The sequence below is a fragment of the Erinaceus europaeus genome, chromosome 1, assembly GCF_950295315.1.
Source record: "Erinaceus europaeus chromosome 1, mEriEur2.1, whole genome shotgun sequence".
Classification (NCBI taxonomy): Eukaryota; Metazoa; Chordata; class Mammalia; order Eulipotyphla; family Erinaceidae; genus Erinaceus; species Erinaceus europaeus.
This window is the reverse complement of record NC_080162.1, coordinates 94,769,761-94,796,407: the sequence shown is the minus strand read 5'-3', so window position 1 is coordinate 94,796,407 and position 26,647 is coordinate 94,769,761. Positions and strand designations below refer to the sequence as shown.

The 26,647-nt window shown below is 41.8% G+C and overlaps 1 protein-coding gene and 1 long non-coding RNA gene across 4 annotated transcripts in view; one reads left to right on the top strand and one right to left on the bottom strand.

Moving 5' to 3' along the window:
• The window catches only part of SHLD2 (shieldin complex subunit 2), a 195,647-nt gene that overhangs the window by 43,798 nt on the left and 125,202 nt on the right, over positions 1–26,647 (bottom strand). For 2 of the 3 annotated variants that reach the window (XM_060190981.1, XM_060190989.1), the window contains 2 exons: positions 22,080–22,308; positions 20,875–20,990 (listed from right to left, as the gene is read on the bottom strand). In XM_060190981.1, coding sequence (XP_060046964.1) covers positions 20,875–20,990; positions 22,080–22,308 — 345 coding nt within the window. Of the gene's footprint in view, positions 1–12,743; positions 14,316–20,874; positions 20,991–22,079; positions 22,309–26,647 lie in introns of those variants that run through there. The other variant, XM_060190995.1, reaches the window with a different exon arrangement.
• LOC132538605 (uncharacterized) lies at positions 1,030–17,943 on the top strand. Its single transcript, XR_009549951.1, has 3 exons — positions 1,030–1,141; positions 14,416–14,481; positions 17,573–17,943. It is a non-coding gene; the product is annotated as an uncharacterized LOC132538605 (long non-coding RNA).

Here is a 26,647-nt window from a genome sequence, read left to right as displayed (position 1 = left end):
GAGGTCACAGAGACTCCTAAGCTGAACATGGGCCCCGGATCAGATCAAACTGATGGTGTTTATGGTCAACAACATTTATGCACCTTTCTCATATTTGGGAGCTACGCTTTTCCCTGATCCAGCTTTCTGGTCCTTTTTCCAGCCATGACATCATCTCCCCAGACAATAACTTGGATCCACCTGCATATCAGAGGTCAGGCTCAGGAAAAAATAAATAAATAAGCACAAAGAACTGAGGTGATGAGTCACCTCATATTGCTATTTCCTAGAAATAGGTAACTCTAGGGGCCTGGTCTTGGTCTTATATGTGGGGTAACAGCAACAAATATGGAAGAGGAGCCTGCACTTCTGTGTAACTGCTGCCAGGCCCCAGGGTCACAGCTGTCCTATTAGGAGCCTATAGTAATGGTGGACTGGAACTCATACAGCAATTTGGCAATCATATTTTTTCTTGTTTTCATTATAGAAATCTTTTCCTAGATTACTGCAAGAGCCTCCAGAATCCTGCTTCATGAGTGTTGGGTTCAAAGGAAGAAAAGAAAACTAGTGTTTCAGAGTTGGGTGGTAGTGCAGTGGATTTAAGCGCAGGTGGCGAAAAATGCAAGGACCCTCATAAGGAGCCCGGGTTCAAACCCCCGGCTCCCCACCTGCAGGAGAAGTTGCTTCACTGGTGGTGAAGCAGGTCTGCAGGTATCTATCTTTATCTCCCCCTGTCTTCCCCTCCTCTCTCCATTTCTCTCTGTCCTATCTAACAACGACGATATCAATAACAACAATAATAATTACAGCAAGAATGAAAAAACAATAAGGGCGACAAAAGGGAAAATAAATATTAGAAAAAAAAATTTAAAGAAGAAAACTAGTGTTTATCTTCTTTTGACATTCTAGTCTCATGTAGTGCTTCAAAAACTCAACCTGGAACTTCATATCAAAGCATCTGAGAAACAGAATGTCCAGATCTTCGTTTCCAGGAAGTGTAACAAAGAGCTTTGAAGGGGGTGGGGACAATGCTGTATGCCAGCTCAAGCAGTTGGGTCACAGGAGCCTCAGGATGGTGGGGGAGATCCACAGAGAAAGGAAGCTCTAGAAAAACCCACTCAAGTTTGTAACTCACAACAATCCTCCTGCAAGCATGGTGAAGGTAGGAATGGAAGTGGAGAGAATGCTTGACTTTCAACACAGTTGAAAGTTTAGACCACTACAGAAGCTTAGTTATTTTAAGTTCTGAACAGAGCCTGTTTTCTGTAACTTGAAGTTACAGATATATATATGTATATGTATATATTAAGAAATGTAAGTTTTTAAAAAAAAAAGTCATAGAACTTGTCCGAAATTTTATCCAAAGGGTAGGAAGAAGAGAAGGACCAAATGAGCAGGTTTGAGTGGGTAACTGGGAGGGAGGAGAGGTAGGGGTTGGGGCGAGAGGGGGAGCAAGCCAAAGTCTTTTGTTGATTACATTCCAAAAACCTGGTTCTTTCAACATAGTACATTTCCTAACTGAATTTAATATGCTAATATGAAGCTATATTATAACACCTGCCAACTGTGGGCTTTTTTTTTGTGAATTTTAAAGTATGAATTGTGGTCCGGGAGGTGGTGCAGTGGGTAAAGCACTAGCCTCTCAAGCATGAGGTCCCTACTTCAACCCCCAGAAGCACATGTACCAGAGCAATGTCTGGTTCTTTCTCCTATCTTTCTCATTTATAAATAAAATCTTTGGAAAAAAAAAGTGGGAGTCAGGCGGTAGCGCATCGGGTTAAGCACAGGTGGCACAAAGCGTAAGGACCGGCAAGGATCCCAGTACGAGCCCCCAGCTCCCCACCTGCAGGGGGGTGTCACTTCACAAGATGGTGAAGCAGGTCTGCAGGTGTCTGTCTTTCTCTCCCCCTCTCTGTCTTCCCCGTCTCTCTCCATTTCTCTCTGTCCTATCCAACAACAACAACATCAATAATAACTACAATAATAAAACAACAAGGGCAACAAAAGGGAATAAATATTTAAAAAAAAAAAGTATGGAATTATGTGTTGAGGTTCCTCCTCTCCCCACCCTAGGCTTGATTTCAAAATGCCCTATATTTCAGGCTGAGGAGATAGTATAATGGTTATGTAAAAAGACCTTGATGCATGAGGCACCAAATGCCCCAGGTTCAATTCCCAGCATCACCATAAGCCAGAGCTGAGCCATGGTCTGGTTTAAAAAAAAAAATTATCAAGAGGTATGTTTCTCAAAGTGGGAAGATTGTCAAGTGGTGAGAAAGAAATTACTTTTTGGAGGGATACTGGTTTCTTTTTTAGTTTTTTGTTATTAATAATTTGTTACAATATTATAAAATTAAAATGTATAGTTCCACAACACACCCACCACCCAGGTTCTGTATCCCCACCATCCTAAAGATAACCACCATAGTTCTCGTAAGTCTTACAGTTTGCTTGCTTCTGTTTTATTTGGATTTGTTTGTTTGGCAAGTTCATGTAAATCAGATCTAGATTCCACATATGACTGAAACCATCTGGTAGTTGTCTTTCATCTCTTTACTTACTTCGCTAAGCATAATCACCTCCAGCTCCATCCACTGTCCCAAAATACACAATATCTTTTTTGATTGCAGAGTAGTAGTCCATGGAATATATATCCCATCACTTCTTTAGCTAGTTATCTAATTATGGATATCTAGGCTGCTTCCATTCTTTGGCTAGTGTGAACAATGTAGCTGTGAACACAGGGTTGCATATGACCCTTTGAGTTAGTACTTGAGATTCCACTGAATAAATACCCAAGAGTGCTATTGCTGGATCATAATGGGTATTGGGTTTCATACCATGTTTCAGTAAACCATGGCAGCCCAGAATCAAGATATGGGTGTCATTTCTCCAAGCCCAGTATGGTGGGGATGAAATTTCTATCAGATTTCAGAAGTCCAAAAACAATACCATTCATATCTCTCCAGAGAGACCTCCAAAAAAGCAGAGACAAGATATCTACAGCCCAGTATCTAGTAAAGAATCTTTACCTGATTTTTAGAGCTGCTTCTGTTTTTGCATCTCATTCTCCTTTCCCTTCTTTGCTTTCCTCCTTCCCTGCATTTCTTCCTTCCTTCCTCCTTCTTTACCTCCCTTCCGCTCCCTTTCCCTTTTACCATTCTATCTCTGTAAACTATCTACTCATCTCCAATGATGAGAACATGTAATCTGACAAGTGGCCAGGTTTTATTCCTGTTTTTTTTTTCCTGTAAAATGCATCTATCAATGTGCTGGTTAACAATCCTGATGACAAACTTCCAGGAGATGGATTATAAATAGCAGTAAAGGCTCTGGTGCAAACCAGAAAGCAGCCAAGTGTAAGGTGTTAGAAAGGTTGTGACAGACCATGGGGACATGACAGGACAGGCCTGACCAATGGCCAACAGACAACACATCCTGGACATGTGGTCAGGGTGGAGTTCTCAAGGGTGTGCATACACAAAAAAGCTTCTGCCTGCTGCATATACTGAATCAATGCAGACTAGTGTGCACTTCTGCTTTCAGCTGTATATTTTGCCCTAATTTATGGATACATGGGAACATATGCCCTATCTCATAGTATATGCAGCAAGCAAGTAGAAAGACCTAAAAAGACACCATAAAGTTCATAATGAAATAGTGTCTACTTAGACTAAGATACCCTCCTCACCTATTTCCTATTATATTTCCCTCACTCACTCCAAAGCTCACCTTATCAAAGTAAGGACTATAAAAGCTGAATATGTTGATGCATTGCACCGAAGTAAAAGACTCTGAGGTGGGTGTGTGGTGGTGAGGGGGGAGAGTATAGGTCCATAAAGGATGACAGAGCACCTAGTGGGGATTGTATTGTTATGTGGAAAACTGAGAGATGTTATGTATGTACAAACTATTGTATTTACTGTCTAATGTAAACATTAATCCCCCAATAAAGAATTTTTAAAAAAAGCTGAATAAGGGCAAGAGACTGGAAAATTTTAATGATGACTCTTTAGTCATTATCAGGCCACCCCATCAGCTGGGGCCCTAGTCGGGGAGTCCTGAGATCCCCAAACAGACAAGACGGGCCTAGATCTCAAATAAATTCCTCTCTCCGAGGCAGACTGGGAGTATGGACCGACCAGTCAACGCCCATGTTCAGCGGGGAAGCAATTACAGAAGCCAGACCCTCTACCTTCTGCAACCCTCAACGACCCTGGGTCCATGCTCCCAGAGGGCTAGAGAATGGGAAGGCTATCATGGGAGAGGGTGGGTTATGGGGATTGGGTGGTGGGAATTGTGTGGAGTTGTACCCCTCCTACCTTATGCTTTTGTTCACTAATCCTTTCTTAAATAAAAAAAAAATAAAATAAAAATAAAAAAATAAAAATAAATTCCTCTCTCCATTGTTACTGGTCATCTCTATCAAGAACAACATAATAGACCCCTTTGAGGACCCCCATAGGACCTTGTCCTCAATATGGATCAACAATGGTAGAGAATGTTCCATCCTCCAAAGAGAGGCTAGACAACATACTTTATCTTCCACTGGAGGAAGATGGGTCCTGAAATTGGGGAAGCTTGGAATGTTCCTACTCATGACCACAGAATGTGAGCTCAGAGCTATAGGGATGCAGAGGTCACATAGGTTCCTAAACTGAATATGGGCCCCGGATCAAATAAAATTGATGGGGTTTACAGTCAGCAATACTTATATACATTTTCCATATTTGGAAACTACTTTCTTCCCTGATCCAGCTTTCTGGTCCTTTTTCCAGCCATGACATCATCTCCCCAGACAATAACTTGGATCCACCTGCATATCAGAGGTCAGGCTCAGGGAAAAAAAAAAAAAAAAACTAGTATAGTCTGGATTCTTTGGAATAGAACTAAAATAGGACTGCTAACTACCTACAAAATGAAGACCTCCCAACTCTTCATATGAACTTTCCCAGCCTTTAGGTTCATGATTAGTCAACAATTTGTTTGGCTCTGTATGTTAACTCTTTTTTCAGCCAGGTTCCAGATGTTACCATGATGCCAACTGGACTTCTCTGGACAGATGACCCCATCAATATGTCCTAAAGCCCCGCTTCCCCAGGACCTCACACCACTAGGGAAAGAGATAGACAGGCTGGAAGTATGGATCGACTTGCCAATGCCCATGTTCAGCCAGGAAGCAATTACAGAAGCCAGGCTTTCCACTGTCTGCATCCCATAATGACCCTGGGTCCATACTCCCAGAGGGATAAAGAATAGGAAAGCTATCAGCAGAGAGGAGGGGATACGGAGTTCTGGTGGTGGGAACTGTGTGGAGTTGTACCCCTCTTATGTTTTTTGTCAGTTTCCTTTTTTCGTTTGTCTTTATTTATTTTTTATTTTTTATTTAAGAAAGGATAAATTAACAAAACCATAGGGTAGGAGGGGTACAACTCCACACAATTCCCACCACTCAATCTCCATATCCCATCCCCTCCCCTGATAGCTTTCCCATTCTCTATCCCTCTGGGAGCATGGACCCAGGGTCGTTTTGGGTTGCAGAAGGTGGAAAGTCTGGCTTCTGTAATTGCTTCCCCACTGAACATGGATGTTGACTGGTCAGTCCATACTCCCAGTCTGCCTCTCTCTTTCCCTAGTAGGGTGGGTCTCTGGGGGAGCCGAGCTCCAGGACACATTGGTGGGGTCTTCAGTCCAGGGAAGCCTGGCCGGCATCCTGATGGCATCTGGAACCTGGTGGCTGAAAAGAGAGTTAACATACAAAGTCAAACAAATTGTTGAGCAATCATGGACCCAAAGGTTGGAATAGTGGAGAGGAAGTGTTAGGGGGATACTCACTGCAAACTCTAGTGTACTTCTGCTTTCAGGTATATATTTTGCACTAGTTTATGGATACATGTGAACATATGCTCTGTCTCACAGAACCTGGTCTATATCTAGGTTTGGGTACTTTGTTAGAAAGTGAACCACCTGGGATGGAATTAGAGAATAGTATGAAAGGAAAGGTCTCACCCGAGTAATGAAGCTGAAGGGTTGTCATTCCACATGTGAAGGCTCTGGACACAGTCTGAACTGAAGCATGTTGAGGTGGCAATCGCTGTGTTGATTAGGTTGTGATCGGCAGATGCAATATTATTTGCTATGGATTGGGAGAGGCATGCGGGAAAGTGGGCCCTATCCTAAGGTTCCAGGACTGGGGGAAATATAGGCTCTATAGTGGAGATGTGAGGTTCCTGTTGTCTTAGGATTCATCACATTATTTGGTAATTGGGTTAACTTTGAAAAGTCCTTTTGTTAGGGTTTGCTGTATAGTACCCACTATCTTGTATGTAGCTGTGCCATTGGTTGCTTCTGATCTACTTGGTCTAGGCTTTTGAGAGAGTCCGCATATCAACTACACAGCCTATATATTAAAAAGACTCAGTCTGTGTTTTAAAAACTTTGAGACATACAATTAATTTTCCCCCTCTCATATTAATCAACTAGTGATTTATAAGACTACACTTTACTAGGAGTGTACATAAACACCACCAAGAGACTGTGTCCCATCCCACCCACCCAGCCCCACTCCCCACCGGCCCAGGAAGCTACATGTCTACCCCTCACCACAGGGTTTTTACTTTGGTGCGCTACTTTCAATTTAGTCAGATCCTGCTTTTAGTTTCCCTGTCAGATCTTCTTTCTCAACTTCTGTTGATGAGTGGGATCATCCCATACTCATCTTTATCTTTCTGACTTAGCTCACTTAACATAATTCCTTCTAGCTCTGTCCAAGATGGGTCAGAGAAGGTGGGTTCATTGTTCTTGATAGCTGCATAGTAAGTATTCCATTGTGTATATATACCACAGCTTTCTCAGCCACTCATCTGTTGTTGGCCACCTGGGTTGCTTCCAGGTTTTAGCTATTTTGAATTGTGCTGCTATGAACATAGGAGTACACACCTCTTTTTGGTTGGGTGTTATGGAGTTCTTGGGGTATAACCCCAGGAGAGGAATTACTGGATCATATGGAAGGTCCATGTCTAGCCTTGTGAGAGTTTTCCAGACTGCTCTCCACAGAGGCTGGACCAATTTACATTCCCACCAGCAGCGCAGAAGGGTTCCTCTGTCCCCACATCCTCTCCAGCATTTGTTGCTGCTGTCCTTTTTGATGTATGCCATTCTTACAGGAGTGAGGTGGTATCTTAGTGTTGTCTTAATTTGCATTTCTCTGACAATCAGTGACCTAGAGCAGTTTTTCATATGTTTGTTAGCCTTTTGGATCTCCTCTGAGGTGAATGTTTTGTTCATATCCTCTGCCCATTTTTGAATGGGGTCATTTGCTTTTTTGGTGCTAAGTTTGCTGAGCTCTTTATATATTTTGGTGATTAGTTTCTTGTCTGATGTATGGCATGTGAAGATCTTCTCCCATTCTGTGAGGGGTCGCTTTGTCTGTTTGATGTAGTCCCATTGGTTTGTTTCTGCTTTAGTCTCTCTTGCAATTGGGTTTATTTCATCAAAGATGTCCTTGAAGTGTAGGTAGGAAAATGTTTTACCAATGTTTTACTCTAAGTATTTGATTGTTTCTGGTCTAACATCCAGGTCTTTGATCCATTTGGAGTTGATTTTTGTTTCTGGTGAGATAAAGTGGTTCAATTTCATTCTTCTGCATGTTACAACCCAGTTTTCCCAGCACCATTTATTGAAGAGAGCCTCCTTCTTCCATTTAATGCTTTGGGCCGCCTTATCAAAGATTAGATGTCCATAGGTGTGGGGAGTCAGTTTCCTTTTTATAAATTAAAAAAAAAAAAAAAGCTCCTGCCTCCAACAATGTCTCTCTGGTGCCCTCTGCTGTTTGCCTAGTACTACTGAAAGATGGATTTGGAGCTGTGAGAAAAAAATTCTTAGAATCTTCCCTTATGGCCCTTTCCAAACACTAATTCTTCCTCACCACCATAACATCCTCAAACATGATTTCTATGGTACTCTCTGTTTTTATTACTTCATCAACACATTATAGGATTTGTTTTTGTCCGTTCAAATTTATATGGGGAATCAGAAAGCCAGCATTTTGTGTTTTGCTTATCTCATCTGTTATATTTATCATAGATCTTTAGGAATCTAAACTAAAAGGGGGGGTGGAGGGTAGACAGCATAATGGTTATACAAACAGACTCTCATGCCTAAGGCTTCAACGTCCCAGGTTCAAGCCCCTGCACCACCATAAGCCAGAGCTGAACAGTGCTCTGGTAAATAATAATAATAATGATAATAAAATAAATAAATAAACAATTAATGTATATAAAATGAAAGGGCTAAGCTTTGCATCTCTCTGATTCACTCTTCCGAGTTGGACTTTTCCTGTATTACATTCCACATCTATGGGTTTCTACATTACAGTAATTTTGAACTCATGTAAAGTATTCCATGTCTTTCAATTTGGACTTTGGATAGTTGTTCTCTCCCTGTGATATCATAATACCTTCAGATTTCCCTGTTGTTTTAATCTGTCTAGGTTAGCGACTTCAAGTGCTGCACATTTTTTAGCTTCCCAACAGGTGATGAAGTGTGTGTGTGTGTGTGTGTGTGTGTGTGTGTGTGTTTGAGGTGTTTTGTTTGGTTTTAGCTTTGTCCTTTCTTAACTGCAAAAGGAATTAAAATTTTGTATCCACAGTTGTTTTGTCTGAAGGGGAGGGGAAGGCAGGCAGAAGTACAAGGTGGAGAAGTAGGTGGGGAGTTGCAGATTATCTGTGGAAACTGGAGACCCAGTCTGAGACTCAGCAGTCTGTCAGTGCCTTTCAGTTTAGCTCTTGGAGTAACAGGTGGGGAGGGGAAGTAGCATCTAAAGTGATTTCTGTTGTACTCCTTGCTGGGGTCTGGTCTGTGTGGTACATCCTGGAAAAAGGGTATGTAGTAACCATCACACTATTGGCCCTCTCCTCAGAAGCCCTGGCTGGTTTGACTGCCTTGCCCTGTCTGAGTTCCCTGTCCTCCCTGTAATCTCCACATGTTTCTCTTCACTTTCCTTCTCTGTCCAGTGAATCACAAACCTCCTGTTTGTTCTCTTTATTGTAATCTATATTGGTCTCTAAGGTTCAAGCATGGTCTTAGTCTACCCCCAAACTGCAGGGCCCTCTTAGTGTTCTGGTCCATCTACTTAGTACTGCCTTTGGGGACCAAAGTGAGTAACTTCATCTATTGCCATCATGATCCTTTTAGAGAGACAATGAAAGGAGGGGGTCAGGCAGTGGTGCATGGGGTTAAACACACATAGTACAAAGTGCAAAGATCCATCTCTCAAGGATCTAGTTGGAGCCCCTAGATCCCCACCTGCAGGGGGTGGAGGGGGGATGCTTCACGGTGAAGCAGTTCTGCAGGTATCTATCTTTTTCTCCCCCTCTCTATCTTCCCCTCCTCTCTCAATTTCTCTCTGTCCTATTCAATAAAATGAAAAAAAAAAAAAAAAAGGCTGCCAGGAGCAGTGGAAATTCCTAGTTCCAGCACCAAGTCCCAGCGAAAACCCTGCAGGAAAAAAATAGAGACAATAAAAGGAGACAGGCATTACTCCAGGTGTTGCTAATTGCACCGTTTTCCACAGGAAAAGACATACAGTCTAGTGCTCACTGAAGCCAGGATCACTCTAAAGCCAACTCAAACCAGCCAGACTACTTGAGAAAACCCAGGTGAGGTTCAGCAGACAGAAATCATCTGCCCAGCTTCACCAGTGCCAGAAAAAAACAATTAGAAAAGACAGTCGATGACCAATTACAAGTGACAAGGGGTTTGAAGTATAAAAAAAAAAAAACAACCCAAAGGCGGGGAGTCGGGCAGTAGCGCAGTGGGTTAAGCACACGTGGCGCAAAGTGCAGGGACCAGCATAAGGATCCTGGTTCAAGCCCCAGGTTCCCCACCTGCAGGGGAGTCGCTTCACAGGTGGTGAAGCAGGTCTGCAGGTGTCTATCTTTCTCTCCCGGCTCTGTCTTCCCTCCTCTCCCCATTTCTCTCTGTTCCGTCCAACAACAACATCAATAATGACAATAATAACTACAACAATAAAACAACAAGGACAACAAAAGGGGATAAATAAATATACTAAAAACAAACAAACAAAAAACAAAGGCAGTGGCATGCCTGACCATGAGCAAGGACCCAGGTTCAATCATTCACTTCTGCCTGTAGTGAGATACTTCATGAGTGGTGGAGCAGGTCTGGAGGTGTCTCTCTTACCCTTTCCCTCTCTACCTCCCCCGCCCCTCTCAATTTCTACTTATTCTATCTAATAAAAATATAAAGAAAAGGAAAAAATGGCCACTAGGAGCCATGGATTCATGTGATAACCCTGGTGGCAATAAAATAATATATAAATACCAAAGGTGCTTGACCTCCTGCCTTTTTGTATTTTTCAGAAACACCTCCCCCCTATTTTTGGAGGACCTAGTGGGGGTTGGATTGTTATGTGGAAAATTGGGAAATGTTATGCATGTACAAACTATTGTATTTTACTATCAGCTGTAAACCATTAATATAGTAAATAGTTGTGCAGCCTTTACTTTCTTCAATTCAGTGCTAGAGACAGAATCCTGTAGCCTTGCATGGGTCCCACTGCTGAGTTCATTTTGTCTATTGTATATTTTTATGAGACAGTGGGAAAAAGAGGGTGAGAGAAAGACACCAAAACATTGCTCCACCAGCCACAGAATTTCCCCAGTCCCATCCATAGTATTCCCACATGATGTCAGAGATTGAATTCAGGGGCTTGCACCTGATAAAGTGTCCACTTCATGTGTCCACTGTCTCCCAGCTTCTTTCTTTCATTTTTTAAAAGCTATTTTTATTTATTTTAATGAGAAAGAGTAGATACAGAGGGAAAGATACTGAGAGAAAGAGACCAGAACACTGTTCAGTTCTGGCCTACCTATGGTGGTGCTGGGGATTGAACCTGGGACCTCAGGGCCTCAGGCTTGAAAGGCTTTTGCAGAACCATTATGCTGTTTCCCCAGCCCTCCCAGCTTCTTTTTAAAACCTGGCTAGCCTCCTCTGCCCCACCAACTGACCTGCCTGGTTGCCATGCATCTGTTTACTTAGAGACAGAACACTGTATTCTAAGCAGTCAGTGCTGGCAACAGAACACTAGCGCAGCTCTGTGAAGTCCAGCACTGCTATTAGAGTGTGCTACTTAGCCCCAGGGCCACCTGCCAGCAGACCCTGAAACAGCTCTGCTGGTGACATCCCAGAACATAAGTAAGGCATTTCCCAGCCTCCTTGGCTTTCCCTGGAACATTCTGGCATGTGCTGTGGTGACAGTTTGCACAGTCATGCAACAACACACTCTGAAAAAGTGGGAAGGTGCTAGACAGAAAGCTTTTTGGCCTGAGGGAGATGACAACGTGGTGTTTCTCCTTCTTTTCTTTTTTTTCATGTGTTTCAGCTCATATATGAGCAACAGAATCGAGTCTCAGCTCCTTACTTTCCTAAGCATAATCACCTCCTCCAGGTGATTATTTTCTTCCAAAGGATACAATGTTGTCCTTTTTAATTATAGAGTATCCCATTGAATATGTACCCCATAAATTTTAGACTCAGTCATTCATTGACAGACATTTAGGCTGCTCCCATTCCTTCACTATTACAAAGAATGCAGCTATAGTGGACTGGCTGGTGGCAGAGTCCATTACGTGAACATGGTGCGAAGCGCAAGGACCGGCATAAGGATCCCAGTTTGAGCTCCTGGCTCCCCAACTGCAGGGCCGTCGCCTCACAGGTGATGAGGGAGGTCTGCAGGTGTCTATCTTTCTCTCCCCCTCTGTCTTCCCCTCCTCTCTCCATTTCTCTCTGTCCTATCCAACAACAATGACAGCAATAACAACAATAATAATAACAACAATAAACAACAAGGGCAACAAAAGGGGAAAAAATAGCCTCCAGGAGCAGTGGATTCGTAGTGCAGGCACTGAGTCCCAGCAATAACCCTGGAGGCCAAGAAAAAAAATGCAGCTATGTATGGATGTAGGAGTGACAGAAATTTGAAGAAACATTTACAACTTTCTTTTCAACAACTTATGGCATTGCTATAATAGAGCACCTATGCAAAAAACATGAAGTTAATTACCTGAAAAGAGCTATTCACATGGCAATGCCATTTGTAATTACCAACATCTGGAAACAACCCAAATTTCCAACAACAGATGAGTGGCTAAAAAAGTCATGATTCACCTATACAATGGAATTAATATACAGCTTGGGAAAATGACGTGTTTTCCTTTGCTACAGCATGGATGGAAGTAGAGGGAATGAAATTAGCCAGGAGGACGACAAATAGCAGATGACCTCACAGATAGGATTTAAGAAACAGAGGACAATACAGGGGGACTCCTCAACCGACTGTCTTCTATCACAGTAGATTTGGGGACTGGGGAAGGAGCAGCACTTAAGGGGAGGTTAGACATCTAAATTCCTATGGAGGAAGGTGAAATGTACCATCTCTCTTGGGGAAACAAGAAAATGCTCCACTGTGGCAACAGCAATCCTGTAAATCAGTATTTCTCAATGAAAGTGATAATGAAGTTGGAAAAAAGTTTTTAATTTGGGGCCAGGGGTAGATAGCATAATGGTTATGTAAAGAGACTCTCTGGCCTGTGGCTCAAAGTCCTAGGTTCAGTCCCCCACACCAACATAAGTCAGAGCTGAGCAGTACTCTCGTTTAAAAAAAAAAAAAAAAGGTTTTAATTTTTTAGTCATTTTATTGGGAGGAGTTAATAGTTTACAGCATGGCTGCTGATTACATGGGCACAATCTCTCAATTCCCTATGATCGGTGTCTACAAAACACCCTCACCTCCATCTGAGGTCCTTTTCCACAATCTTGCAACCGGGACTCCACTCACACCCTAGATCAGCTGGTGTCTTTTTTTTTACCTTCTTTTTTTTTACTTTATTTATTTTTATAAATTTAACTGATATTCTTTCACTTGACCCTCTTTGGTCACCATCACATCTTCCCTTCTGGGCTAACTTTTTCAGAGAGAGAGGGAGACAGAAACAGAAGCAGAAGAGCGTAGAGAGAAATCACAGCATCAAAACTTCCTTCAATGCCATGGGAGGCTGGACTTAGACTCATACTCTTTTTTTAAATTTTTTTAATTATCTTTATTTTCATTTATTGGATAGAGGCAGTCAGAAATCTAGAGAGAAGGAAATGACAGAGAAGAAGAGAAACAGAGAGACACCTGCAGCCCTGCTTCACCACTCATGAAGCTTTTCCCTTGGAAAAGGTGGGGACCAGGGGCTCGAACCTGGGTCCTTGGGCACTATAACACGTGTGTTCAACCAGGTGCGCCACCACCCGGCCCCCCCCCTTTTTTTTAGACTCATACTCTTAAACTACCTAATTGTCATTTTAATATTTAGTGTTCTTTTCCATGAGAGAGAGAAGAGAGTACTACTCAATTCTGGCATATGGTGGCATGAGGGATCAAACCTGGGCTCTCTGGAGTTTCCGGCATGCAAACATGGTATACTGTCTACTAAATGTTAATTGGTGAATAAATTCACCAAGGCATTGTAATTCTACCAATGAATTACAGTGACAGTGTGGGTCTTCTCCCTTTATAATGAATTGAAACAGGATTCTGTTTCTTTCATTTTCAATATTCTGTGTATTGAGCTGTCAGAAAAATCATGATGTATTTTTTTCTATGCAAAATGGAGTCATGACTTTTCCAACAACCCAATGGGAAAGCATGCTTATCTTAAAATGTCACTAAACACACTAATGCAAACTAATCCATAACCCTACATAGTTATAATGGAAGTCGTTCCATGTTGGTAATTTACTATGCTAGCGATAAGGGGAAATAAAACTTCATAGCGTGTAGAGAAGAAAGCAATTCCTATATCGTCCCAATGCTTAACATCAACAGTAACTGGAACACATCAGGGACTAAGCAGAATGACCATTCATTCTAGATCATTTCTCTAGAAGTATGAATAGGAACAAACAAAAATAAACAAAGTCCTCATTTTAAGAAAAAAAATAAGTTTAAAAATATATTTAGCAAAAGTCTCATTACAAAACATACTGATATAAAAACCCAGAGTAAAGTCCTGTCATTCATTGATGCCTACAGACAAATCGTCCCAGTAGTTCTTCCTTGGAGTGCCTGGAGTTTCTTCACGCGCTCTTGGAAATGACACCATGAGGGTAAAAATCCAGTAGAGAAAAATCTTGTTGTAGTGGGTAGCTGTTTTCATCTAACACAAAGAGGCTCTGTACCTTCACCATGCAAGGTGTTCCGCTACCAGCCAGTAAGGAGTGAAACAAGTCTGCCGCGACCAGGCCGTAGGTGATTCCTGAGGGATGGTCTAAGAAAAGACAATGCACACGGTGCACATTGAAAAGCTCACTATTTCTCATGGTTTTGTAAGTCCCAACCCCACTTTAAATTTCCCTTTCTTGTCACAGGTTGCTGAAGGTACTCTGCCAAGAGGACATTCAATTCCAGCTGATGATGGAATGAAAGCATACATAGTGAGTGCACTGTCCTGCTATGGCATGGGTTCTGGTTTCTTAAAACAATAGAGAAAGGACCTGAGATTGAGGCTGTCTGAAAGAAAAGGGAATGTTCATATAGAGAAATACTCTTGGGGACCAGGTAGTGGCACATCAGGTTAAGCACACCTAGCACACAAGGACCCAAGCAAGGATCCAGGTTCGAGCCACCGGCTCCATACCTACAAGGGGGTTGCTTCACAAGTGGTGAAGCAGGTCTGCACATGTCTATCTTTTTCTCTCCCTGTCTTCCCCTTACTTCTCAATTCTCTTTGTGCTATCCAGTAAATGATAAAAATGGCCACCAGGAGCAGTGGATTCATAGTGCTGGCACTGAGCCCTGGCAGTAACCCTGGGGGTGAAACAATAATATAAAAAAGATAAATAGTCTTATACTTATCAGTCTACAGTACTTACACACACACACACACACACACACACACACACACACATTATTTAACAAAACCCTACCATGACTTTTGAATGAGTAGTAAATCTTGATAATATACAAATTTTAAAGCTAGTGGTAAACATATCACTATATTTTGCATTTTTTCTATATTCCTTTTTAAGGCAATCAAGTTATTTAACAAACTGTCAATATTAGAATGACAAGGTACTATTAAACATGCTCAGACTATATACTGAGTCACTGGTCAACATTATTAGCATTTCTTAGAATAGGCCTATAGACAACTGAAAGACCAAAAACATATTTTTCAAGTGTGACAACAATCTATAACAATTAAATATTTATTTTGTACCTTTTGAGAAGCTAAAAAGAATCAATAATAGGAAGCCAGGTGTGGCACACCCATGTGAACTCACACATTACCATGTGCAAGGACTCAGGTTCATGCCCCCACTCCCCACTGAGGAAGCTTCACAAGTGGTGAAGCAGATCTTCAGGTGTCCATCATTCTCTCTCCCTCTCCCCTCTCCATTTCTCACGTCATATCAAATAAAATAGAAAGAAAGGAAGAGAAAGAGAGAAGAAGAGAAGGAAGGTAGGATGGAAAAAAAAGAAAAATTGAAAAAAATGGACACCAAGAACAGTGGATTCATAGTGCCTGCACCGAGTCCTAGTGATAACCCTGGTGGCAATAAAAAATAAAATAAAATAAAATAAATAATCAAAATTGGTGGGGATCTGATCTAATGACCACTGTATAACTGCTACCTGTCTTTCCACTTAGTTGCAATCTTTTATATATTTTTTAATTTATTCATTTTTTTCTCTTTTGTTGCCCTTGTTGTTTATCATCTTTGTTGTTGTTATTATTAGTTGTTACTGCTATTGTTGTTGGATAGGACAGACAGAAATCTAGAGAGGAGGGGAAGACAGAGCCGGGAGAGAAAGACACCTACAGACCTGCTTCACCGCCTGTGAAGCAACTCCCCTGCAGGTGGGGAGCTGGGGGCTCGAACCAGGATCCTGATGGGTCCTTGCGCCTCGCACCATGTGTGCTTAACCCACTGCGCCACCGCCCAGCTCCCCACTTAGTTGCAATTTAACTGTGATAAAAAATATGATTTTAATTCTTAGGAATGAGCAAAACACAGGTGTCTACTGGGTAGGAAAATAATGTCTCTCTGAGAGACTAATTGGAAGTGTAAAGAACATGAGTGGCCCAGGGAGGTATAGATTCTTTACATGTGTGAAGCCCCCAGGCTTACCCTCCAGCACCACATATGATAGAGCACCTTTCCAGTGTCTCCCCTCACCTCCCCCTTTCTTTCTTTTCTTTTCTTTATTTATTTATTTATTTTTACCAGAGCATTGCATTGCTCAGCTCTGGCTTATGGTGGTGTGGGGGATTGAACCTGGGACTTTTGGAGCCTCAGGCACGAAAGTCAGTCTACACAACCATTATGAATAACCTGTTTTCTGAAATGACCATCTTCCCTTGATTCATATTGCCAGCACTATGACTCCACTGCTCCTGGAGGTTATTTTTTCCTTTTTTGTTGCCCTTGTTGTTGTTATTGCTGTCATTGTTGCTGTCACGGGATGCATTGGATCGACCTTCCCGTGGTGCATCTCGTGAGTACCCATTCATTGGGGAAACTGACGATCCTTCCTAGCCGACTGAATCCACATGGATCCCAGTCACTTTCAAAGCCAGCAACAAGCAGCTCCTGACAGCTTTCAAGCTGTTGGTCCTGCTCTTCGAGTCCTCCAGCTTAATGTTGAGGGGCTGTCCTTTGCCAAACGCGTTCTTCATTGTTACTGAATAGGACAGACAGAAATTGAGAGAGGAAGGGGAGATGTGGGGTGGGGGGAAGAAAGATAGACACCTGCAGACCTGCCTCACTGTGAAGCAACCCCCCTTTAGGTGGGGAGCCGGTGGCTCAAACAGGGATCCTTACACTGGTCCTTGACCTTTGTGCCATGTGCACTTAACCCACTGTGCTACCGCCCGGCCCCCGTAACCATTATGCTATCTACCCCCACCTGTGTCTCCCCCTCTCTCATGAAGTGAATAAATAAATTTTCTGAAATTAAGGTGCAAGACTGAAAAGATAATAAAGAATACTGAGAAAAGGAATAAAAGAAAAATGAGTGGTGCAGTGGATAAAGCATGGGACTCTCAAGCATGAGGTCCTGAGTTTAATCCCTGTCAGCACATGTACCAGAAAGATGTCTAGTTCTTTCTCTCTCTCCTCCTATCTTTCTCATTAATAAATACAATTTAAAAAATGAAAAAGGACATCCAAACAAGCTAGAAGTAGATATATCACACTACCTCTAAAAAACCAAAATGATCCCCATCCTGATAATTATAAAAATCACAAGATGCTCTCTGCTGGTGCCAGGGGCTGGAACACTGATGAAGTGTGTGTCTACTTGGTGGGCTGCCCCCAGCCAATAAAAATGGGGGAAATGTCCTAGTCCTTGCCTCAGAGTGTACTACAGGTGAGGACAAGTCAGTCAGTCAGAGGTGATGTTAAAGACATTCACACAGAAACAGTGTGTCCACACAATTCTTCATATGAACTTTTCCAGCCTTTAGGTTCATGATTAGTCAACTTTTTTTTCTTGGCTGTATATGTTAACTCTTTTTTTCAGTCACCAGGTTCCAGATGCTACCATGATGCCAACCGGACTTCCCTGGACAGACAACCCCACCAATGTATACTGAAGCTCCGATTCCCCAGAAGCCAGCCCCACTAGGGAATGAGAGAGACAGGCTGGGAGTATGGATTGACCTGCCAACGCCCATGTTCAGTGGGGAAGCAATTACAGAAGCCAGACCTTCCACCTTCTGCATCCCACAATGATCTTGGGTCCATATTCCCAGAGGGATAAAGAATAGGAAAGCTATCAGGGGAGGGGATTGGATATGGAGTTCTGGTGGTGGGAATTATGTGGAGTTGTACTCCTCTTATCCTATGGTTTTTGTCAGTGTTTCCTTTTTATAAATAAAAATTTAAAAAAAATTTTAACTGTGTCCACAATAGCAAATTTAGGCTCATCTTTTTAAAAAATCCACTGCTCTGTCCTGTGTGTTTTGTTAAAAGGCTCATAGCATCACCTGAGTTAGACAGATGTGCAGAACACTGTAAGTCCCTGGAGAAAGTGGACCAAAGGGTCGGGTGGTGGTGCACCCATTAGAGTGCAAGTTACTGTATGCAAGGACCTGGGTTCAAGCCCCTGATCCCACCTGCAGGGGGAAAGCTTTGTGAGTGGTGAAGCAGGTCTATACATGTCTGTCTCTCTCCTTTTCTACCTCCCCCTTTGCTCTCAATTTTTCTCTGTCTCTATTCAATAAATAATAAATTTAAAAGACACAAGTTTCTCACACCCATATGAGACCTAAGGTTATTCAGGAGTCAAGACTAAAATTATGGTGTAGTCCAGGAGATGGCACAGTGGAGAAAGCATTGGACTCTCAAGCACGAGGTCCTGAGTTCGATCTCAGGTCAGGTGTACCTAAGCCAGAACTCAGAAAGCAAACAGGTCCAACAAACAAGCAAGAAAGAATAACATGCCTAAATTTTTTGTAAATTGTTAACAGCCTAAGTATACGTCAGTGGCACAGACAAGGGGGCTCTTCTCAACTCCACTAGATACTCAAAAAATAGACCAAAAGGGCATATCAAATAAACTTCATTGTATGATAAAGGGGTGAAAAGTAGAGAAATTGCCATGTACTTAGGATAAAACACCACTTAGGACTGGCTTCCTTAAGAATCAAAGCTTGGAGGTGAGACAGTGATGCACCAAATTGAGCACACACATTAACATGTGCAAAGGCCTAGGTTTAAGCCCCAGCTCCTCACTTGCAAGGGGAAGCTTCCTGCAAGGAGGCAGCTCTACAGGTGTCCATCTTTCTCTCTCCCTCTCTACCTCCCTCCCCCTCTCAATTTCTAATAAAATTCTACCAAATAAATTTCTCTCTAATAAAAAAAAATCTACCAGGTCCAGGCAGTGGCACACCTGGTTCAGCACACACATTATAGTATGTCAGGTCCCAAGTTCAAGGCCCTGGACCCTACCTGCAGGGGGAAAGCTTCACAAATGGTGAAGCAGGGCTGCAGGTATCTGTCTATCTCTCTCTCCCTCTCTATTCTCCCTACCCTTTGTTGCTGAGGAGTTATTCTGATGCAGTCTCCGCCCCCAGGTTTCACTACGCAGTGCGAAACCCTAGCATTGCCCCCTTCAACCAATCCTGGCCCTACACGTCACTCCTGGTTGTCGCCCAATAAAAAGCCCCCTCACCCCCCCCCTCTCTGGGCTCTCAGCTCTCCCTCTCTGAGATCTCGCTCCCTGCTCTCCCCCCCCCCCCCCCCCCCCCCGTGGTCGGCCATTGCCTGCTGGCTCCACGTGGTCTGAACCAAACCCCCCCCCATCCTATAATAAAGATTTGTGTACCCCTTTGCTCTGGACGTCCGCTCTCCGCTCTCTTCTCCGCAGTGCAGCCCGACCGCCACAACAACATCTGGTGCCCAACGTGGGGACCACACAAGACCACCAGTGATACAAAGGAGAGCTTGGCTGCTATGCAGGAGGGGCAGGGTCACTGAGAAGGTGCTACAGCCAAGGACAAGAGATGCAGGACCCTCCTCCTACACTCATATCCAGGTGCAGATTGAAGAGTTGAAGTTAATGGTAGAACAAGAATACTAGAGAAAGTTCTTAAAAAAAAAAAAAAAAAGGAAAGAACCACCACTCCCAGCATGAGCGCAAGATTATTCTATAAGAACTTAAAAATCAGTGATTCAAAGCCCAGCCATCACCCTCAGCCAGAGCTGAGCAGTTCTCTGTGGTTAAAAAATAATAATAATACCATACTCCCAGAAGGATAAAGAATAGGAAAGCTATCAGGGGAGGGAAGGGGATATGGAGTTCTGGTGGTGGGAACTGTGTGGAATTGTATACCTCTTATCCTATAGTTTCTGTCAGTGTTTTCTTTTTATAAATAAAAATTTTAAAGAAAATAATAGTGGTGACCTAAAGTAAACATGGTAATAACAAACTCAGCCCTACTCACAACATCTGGTAAGATGGACTCTATTCTAAGTACTCACAGTAGGGGTCTGGGGAAAGAAGTATACTAATTTCTTGGTATAAACAGACAGTCTACATTGTCCTTGATCAGTGTCTAGTATTCAAGTAAAATAAATAAATACATAAAAACATTACACACATAGAGTCAGAGAAAAGAAACCAATATTAAGAAACAGGGAAAACCAATAGAACCAACAAATCTATAATAGTTAAGCACTAATGATGAAATGTATGAAATTTGATCACCTGATAGATTATTTTTGCTTTGTTATTGGTCACTGACTATACTTAACATTACAGCTGAAAATTCTGTGGGACTACTGTCCTATATACATTGACTTAACTATTATAAAACTAAGGTCTTCATGCTTTGGTTTATGATTTTTAGTTTAGAGTACAGAGAAATCAGTTATTTGCTTCCCTCTATTCATACACTAGGACTGATGCAGAATAAGTCCTACTTTCCAAATTAGTCTTGTGTTTCATTCAAGCTCAAAGTATTCTTCTGCTTTGATATTGACAAAAAGAAAAATTTAACTTATAGTACAGTGCTTTTCTTTTCCAATATACTATCTTCCACACTCCTCAAATGAAAAGCTGCATCAAGAACAACAAGAGGGACCAGTGAATGGTTTACCCAGTGTCATTCTGTGCATGTAGGCCTCGACTCAAGTCCCAACACCATATGGGAGCACCATGGGCAACATGGGATGGGGGCTCATGGTGGTGGAGAAATGCTTTATTATTTCTGTCTCTGTTTCTCTCTCTCTCTCTGCCTGTGTGTGTGTGTGTGTGTGTGTGTGTGTGTCTCCCTCTAAAAATTGAAAGGACAATCATTTGAAGATGTTTTGATATATTACCTATAACTCTATTGAGCCAGTCAGGAGGGATGTTGAGAAGGATCTTCTCTATAAGTTTTGATCCTACATGGATACAAATTTTATCTCTTCCATCAACTATGGTCATTAAAGCTGGCCTGCAAAAAAAAGTTAAGTATCACATAACTTTCAAAAAAGACCTTCAAATGAAAAAAGGCTTAAATGTACTAACATTTCTGCTTGTCAATTCATAGGACTTAGCAATTGATTAGACATGATGTGCCGAAATGAGTTTTACCACCATAGGTAATGTTTATACCTATAAAGCTATCAATAGTTCAAATTACTTTGCTGAATTCTATAATATTTTTGTATTTCCATCTTATTCAGGCATTTGACCTCAAACTCAATATGAATCAGTGCTTCTCCCATTGTTGGTCATTTATTTATTTCTACCCAATTATACTTAGATGGAAAAGGGCTAAGTTTCTGTAAATGCTCTTAAGATTATGCCATAATAACATGAGAAATACATTTACATTTAGTTTTAGATGCTGCCACATTAGAAAGAGAAAAGAGCATAAAACACAGTATTATCTTATAAAGTCGTATCATTTGTAAGGTACACAGCAAAAGCTTATCTAGAACTTGAAAAATTATTTGAAGAATAATGTGAGCATCAAGAAAATTCCACAAATGGTAGAATTGTGCTTTGGAGTCTTTCTCTACCTCCCTTTCAAAATAATGACTTAGAATTAGACCAGAAAGAGAGTTCAAAGGTGTCACAAATGCATAAGGCCCTGGTTTCACTTCTAGCAAAGAGAGGCAAGAAGAAAACATCCACCTGTTCAGTTAAATTAGAAAAAAAATGTAAAATTATAAAACCTCCAAATTAATGCTTGTTAAAATTTATATTGTGACTTCTAGGTAGTGTTTGTCTTCACAGATAGTTACTTATCACTCAGAGTGAAAACTACTTATCTTGTATCAGGATCCAGTTAGTTCTCACTGGAAAGCACGAGTTGGTAGATGTAATCTTTTGGTCATTTCCATTATTATATCAGTAGTAATAAATGTTTATTTGCTTATGAGACAGAAAACCAAAGCATTACTCTGGTACATGCAATTCTGGGGAGTGAACTCAGAACCTCATGTTCTTAGATTTAATGCTATAATCACTGTGCTATCTTCCAAGTCACAATAAAAAATAATTATTTATACTCAATTGGCTTGCTTAGTTGTCTTACCTATAGTATATTTTCTTTGCATCAAGTGGCAAACAGCTAAAGCATTGTTTATAGATCTTGTTCTCATCTACTTCCAGTTCCAATGCACATTTTGCACAGCCAGTATATATGATATTGGGAAGAGAAGAGTAAATACTTTTCAGAGAACTGTGAGCATTCAGAACTATATTTGAAGCTTCTGGACCAGGAAACACTAGCTCCAAAATCTGAACTTGGAAAAGAATCACTCCTATAAAATACAAAAATAAATATAAACTGCAGGGCCAATATGAAAACTTATAAACAAAATTAACGATTTACAGTTACTTATAAAGGATACACCAGAAGTATGGATTTGATCTTTGGCTCCTCACTCTCTTCTTGGACACTCTATCTTAACACATGGCTTCAGTATTTTATTCTAAAATGTAAGGGTAACTTGCTTGTAACTTAAGGTGACAATATATTTGACTAATTTGATTGGACAAGAAGATGCTTTCTTCTTGCCTATTCTTTGAGGTCATGTAAAATAATTTTTTTGCACAAGGATATTTAATAGAAGAAGAAATATTCATTATTCACTATGAAGTAAACAAGACAAATTAATAACAATAGTTCCACATTGTACCATATACATACATATATCTCATTGTCTGAGTTTTCTTTTTTTAAAAAATATTTATTTATTCCTTTTTGTTACCCTTGTTGTTTTTTTAATATTTATTTATTCCCTTTTGTTGCCTTGCTTTATTGTTGTAGTTATTATTGTTGTTGTCACTGTTGGATAGAACAGAGAGAAGTAGAGAGAGGAGGGGAAGACAGGGGGGGAGAGAAAGACAGACACCTGCAGACCTGCTTCACCGCCTGTGAAGTGACTCCCCTGCAGGTGGGGAGCCAGGGGCTCAAAAACCGGGATCTTTATATCAGTCCTTGTGCTTTGCACCACGTGCACTTAACCCGCTGCACTACCGCCAGACTCCCAACAATGTCTGAGTTTTCTTTATGTGAATCCTGTGGTTTAGGAGAAAGTAAACATCAAAAAACTAAAACAGTCAACTTTCCTGCAGGATCCCCTCTCCTGGCCCTTTGATTCACTCTTTCCACTAAGGCCAATATATCAATATTTCTTTTTCCATGTTCCTCTCATGACTCTCACACACAGTAAACATGAGGGACCATTGCAGTGAAGTTAACTCTGAGCTGTGTTGAAATGTGTGTATCCTTCCTTTTTCACAGTACTGAGTCCCCTCCTCACAACACAGACTTATGGCTTACCACTTCTTTCACGAGAAACATTTACTTTCCTAGGACTTTTGGACACATAGCAAAACTGGATGAAAAGTATCCCCTAAGTGTACACATTCAAATTTTCCTTATTAGCATTAAGTTCAGGACTACCAGAGAGATGCTGAAAGAGCAACGTATCCTTTAATGAAATAAAAGGTGGCAGGTTAAGTCAAAGAAACTGCCCACTGCTTGGAAGACACTCTGTTAAGGATTTATTGGCTGGGAGACCCTCTGAGGGTCACATTGAGAAACATGGGTTTGGGCGCAGGCAGTGGTGCACCTGGTTAAGCACACACATTACAGTACACATGGACCATGGGCCCCACCTGCAGGGGAAAACTTCACAACTGGTGAAGCAGGGCTAGCAGGGCTACAGGTGTCTGTCTCTTTCCCTCTATCTCCACCTCTCCTCTCAATTTCTCTTTGTGACAAAAATAAATAAATAAACAAATGTTTCTGCTAGAGAGAGAGAGAGGTTGAAATGGAAGTATGGGGATCGGGCGGTAGCACAGCAGGTTAAGCACGCATGGCGTAAAGCGCAAGGACAGGCTTAAGGATCCCTGTTCGAGGCCCCAGCTCCCCACCTGCAGGGGGTCACTTGGCAAGCGGTGAAGCAGGTCTGCAGGTGTCTGTCTTTCTCTTCCCTTTTCTGTCTTCCCCTCCTCTCTTAATTTCTCTCTGTCCTATCCAACAACAACAATAACAGCTATGACAACATAACAACTACAAATGCAACAAGGGCAACAAAATGGGAAAAATGGCCTCCAGGAGCAGTGGATTCATAGTGCAGGCACCCAAGTCCCAGAAATAACCCTGGAGGCAAGAAGAAAGACAGAAAGAAAGAAAAAAAGAAAGAAAGAAAGAAAGAGAAAAAGAAAGAAAGAAATGGGGAAAGGAGAAAGAAAGAAAGAAAGAGGCAGTATGATATGAAAGAAGGGACACATGTCAATCTAACACCAAAAGCAAAGTACCCACTTGAGTTGTATGGGTACAAACTATCTGCACAAAATCCACGAAAATGTAAGACTTTGCCAGTCCCCATTGGTTTCTCGTGAGTTGTGAGAACTGGAGTATCGGTCACTTAGCCTGCCCACATTGACCAAAATGAAAGAGGGGAAGGGAACCTCAGAAGAGACAACTCCCTTGACCTTTGGGGCAAGAGCCAGGTTCCCCTGAGGCAGAGGGAAACTCAAACAAGAGAAAATACCTCAGCAAGCAAGGGCTACAACCACTCTTTCTGAAATGTTAGGGTCATACCTGGCCCTGCTTAAAAGCACCCTTGGACTCACCATTGTTTTGCCATCTCACTTTTGAGAAACTGCAGAGGCTTTCTTGGATCCTCTGGGTGGGCCAGTGTGTAAAGGAGTCAATCTAAGGTGACTAGACTATAGAATGGTGTCAGTCCTGTCTATCTCTCACAGTCAGCATCTACTATATTAGACGTGTTCTCTTTTCCTCTTTAATGTTTTTTCACTTTCTTTTTTATATACTTACTGGATAGAGACCAAGAGAAATTGAGAGAAGGGGACACAGAGAGGGAGAGAGACAGAGAGAGAAAGACACCTGCAGCCCTGCTTTACCACTCGTGAAGCTTCCCCCCTGCAGGTGAGGACCAGGGGCTGGAACCCGAGTTCTTGTGCACTGTAATGTGTGCACTCTACTAGGTGCACCACTACCATCCCCTAAACATTTTTTTGATTTTAATTTTAAATAACTGAACAAGTGTGGACTCTACTTTCTAAAACCTCGCTTGTCTCCTCTGCCCCATCAACTGACCAGCCTGGTTGCCATGCATCTGTTTACTTAGAGACAGAACACTCCACGGGATTCTAAGTAACTAGTGTGGACCTAGAGGAGTACTTGAATGGGAAAGTTTTGCTAGTGGAACCCAAGCACTGATGGATCAAGTTGTAAAGCCACTTCCAGGAGCTAAGTAAAATGACTGAAAGAGCTCAGACTCATCTCAAAAAAATGTTGCTAAGTTAAAAATGTCACAAGTATCTTTACTGTAGGATTCTATGTGTATAACATCATAGAAAATTCAAACTAGTCTCTAGTGATTAAAGGAATGAATGAGAGAGTTTCCAAAGGGGCAGACTGGTGGTAGTATCAGGACTATGGTGAAAGCTTCAAGTCAACTGTCTGGGCAGATGGCCTCACCAATGAGTCCTGGAAACTCCCCTCTCCAGAGCTCTACCCCACTAAGGAAAGATAGAAACAGGCTGGGGGCATGGATTGACCTGCCAACATCCATGTCCAGAGGAGAAGCAATTACAGAAGCCATCTCCTACCTTCTGCACCTCATAAATAATTTTGATCCATACTCCCAGTGGGAGAGAAGTGATAGGAGGAAGGGATAAGAGGGTTCTGATCTCCATCAGCACCCAGAGAGAGAGGAGGGAAAAGGAGGGACATCTGGATGTAGTAATAGGGTCATAAGTGGCTTGGAGGGTAAGAGAGGATTGCACCTGGAAGAAAAAGGGGGTGATTATGTACAAATGTAGACAGTTGTCAATGTGACAGTTAACCCATGTCTGCAACCTTGGGAGAACTGTGGTGTTTTGTAGTGGAGGGATGGGGATTCAGAACTCTGGTGGTAGAACGATGTGAAATTATACCCCTGTTGATATGAACTTTTGTAAATCAATATTAAATCACTAGTAAAAAAAAAAGTTTCATGTCAACATTCACCAGTATGAATGTGTACACATGCTAAGTAATCGGTTCTGGTATGTAAGTTACACCCCAAAACCCTGTTAATTTTTTTTTTGATCTAACACTCTGATAGGTGGGGACCTGAGGCTTGAGCTTGGGTCCTAGCATGTATGCAATTAACCACGTGTGCCACTGCCCAGTCCCCTCTCAATCTTACACATTCAAAAAATACCAGTTCTGAAATAGTCCATGTTCTGCATATGATACAACTTTTAATTTCTGTCAGTGTACCTGAAGATGGCATAGCAAGTTAGTGGAAAAGCACCAGAAATATACTTGAGAATCTTAGCATGTGATCTCTTAAGAGTTTCAATTTATTTCATGTAAAACCATATTCTTTGTATTAGAAGAATTTTCTTATTTCATTTAAACTACATACAGCACTTAGTAAAATCTAAAGCCATCTATAAGAATTCATAAATTTGGGAGTCAAGTGGTAGCACACGGCTTAAGTGCAAGTAGCCAAAGCACAAGGATTGGCTTAAGGCTCCCGGTTCCAGGCCCCGGCTCCCCACCTGCAGGGGAGTCACTTCACAAGCAGTGAAGCAGGTCTGCAGGTGTCTGTCTTTCTCTCCCCCTCTCTGTCT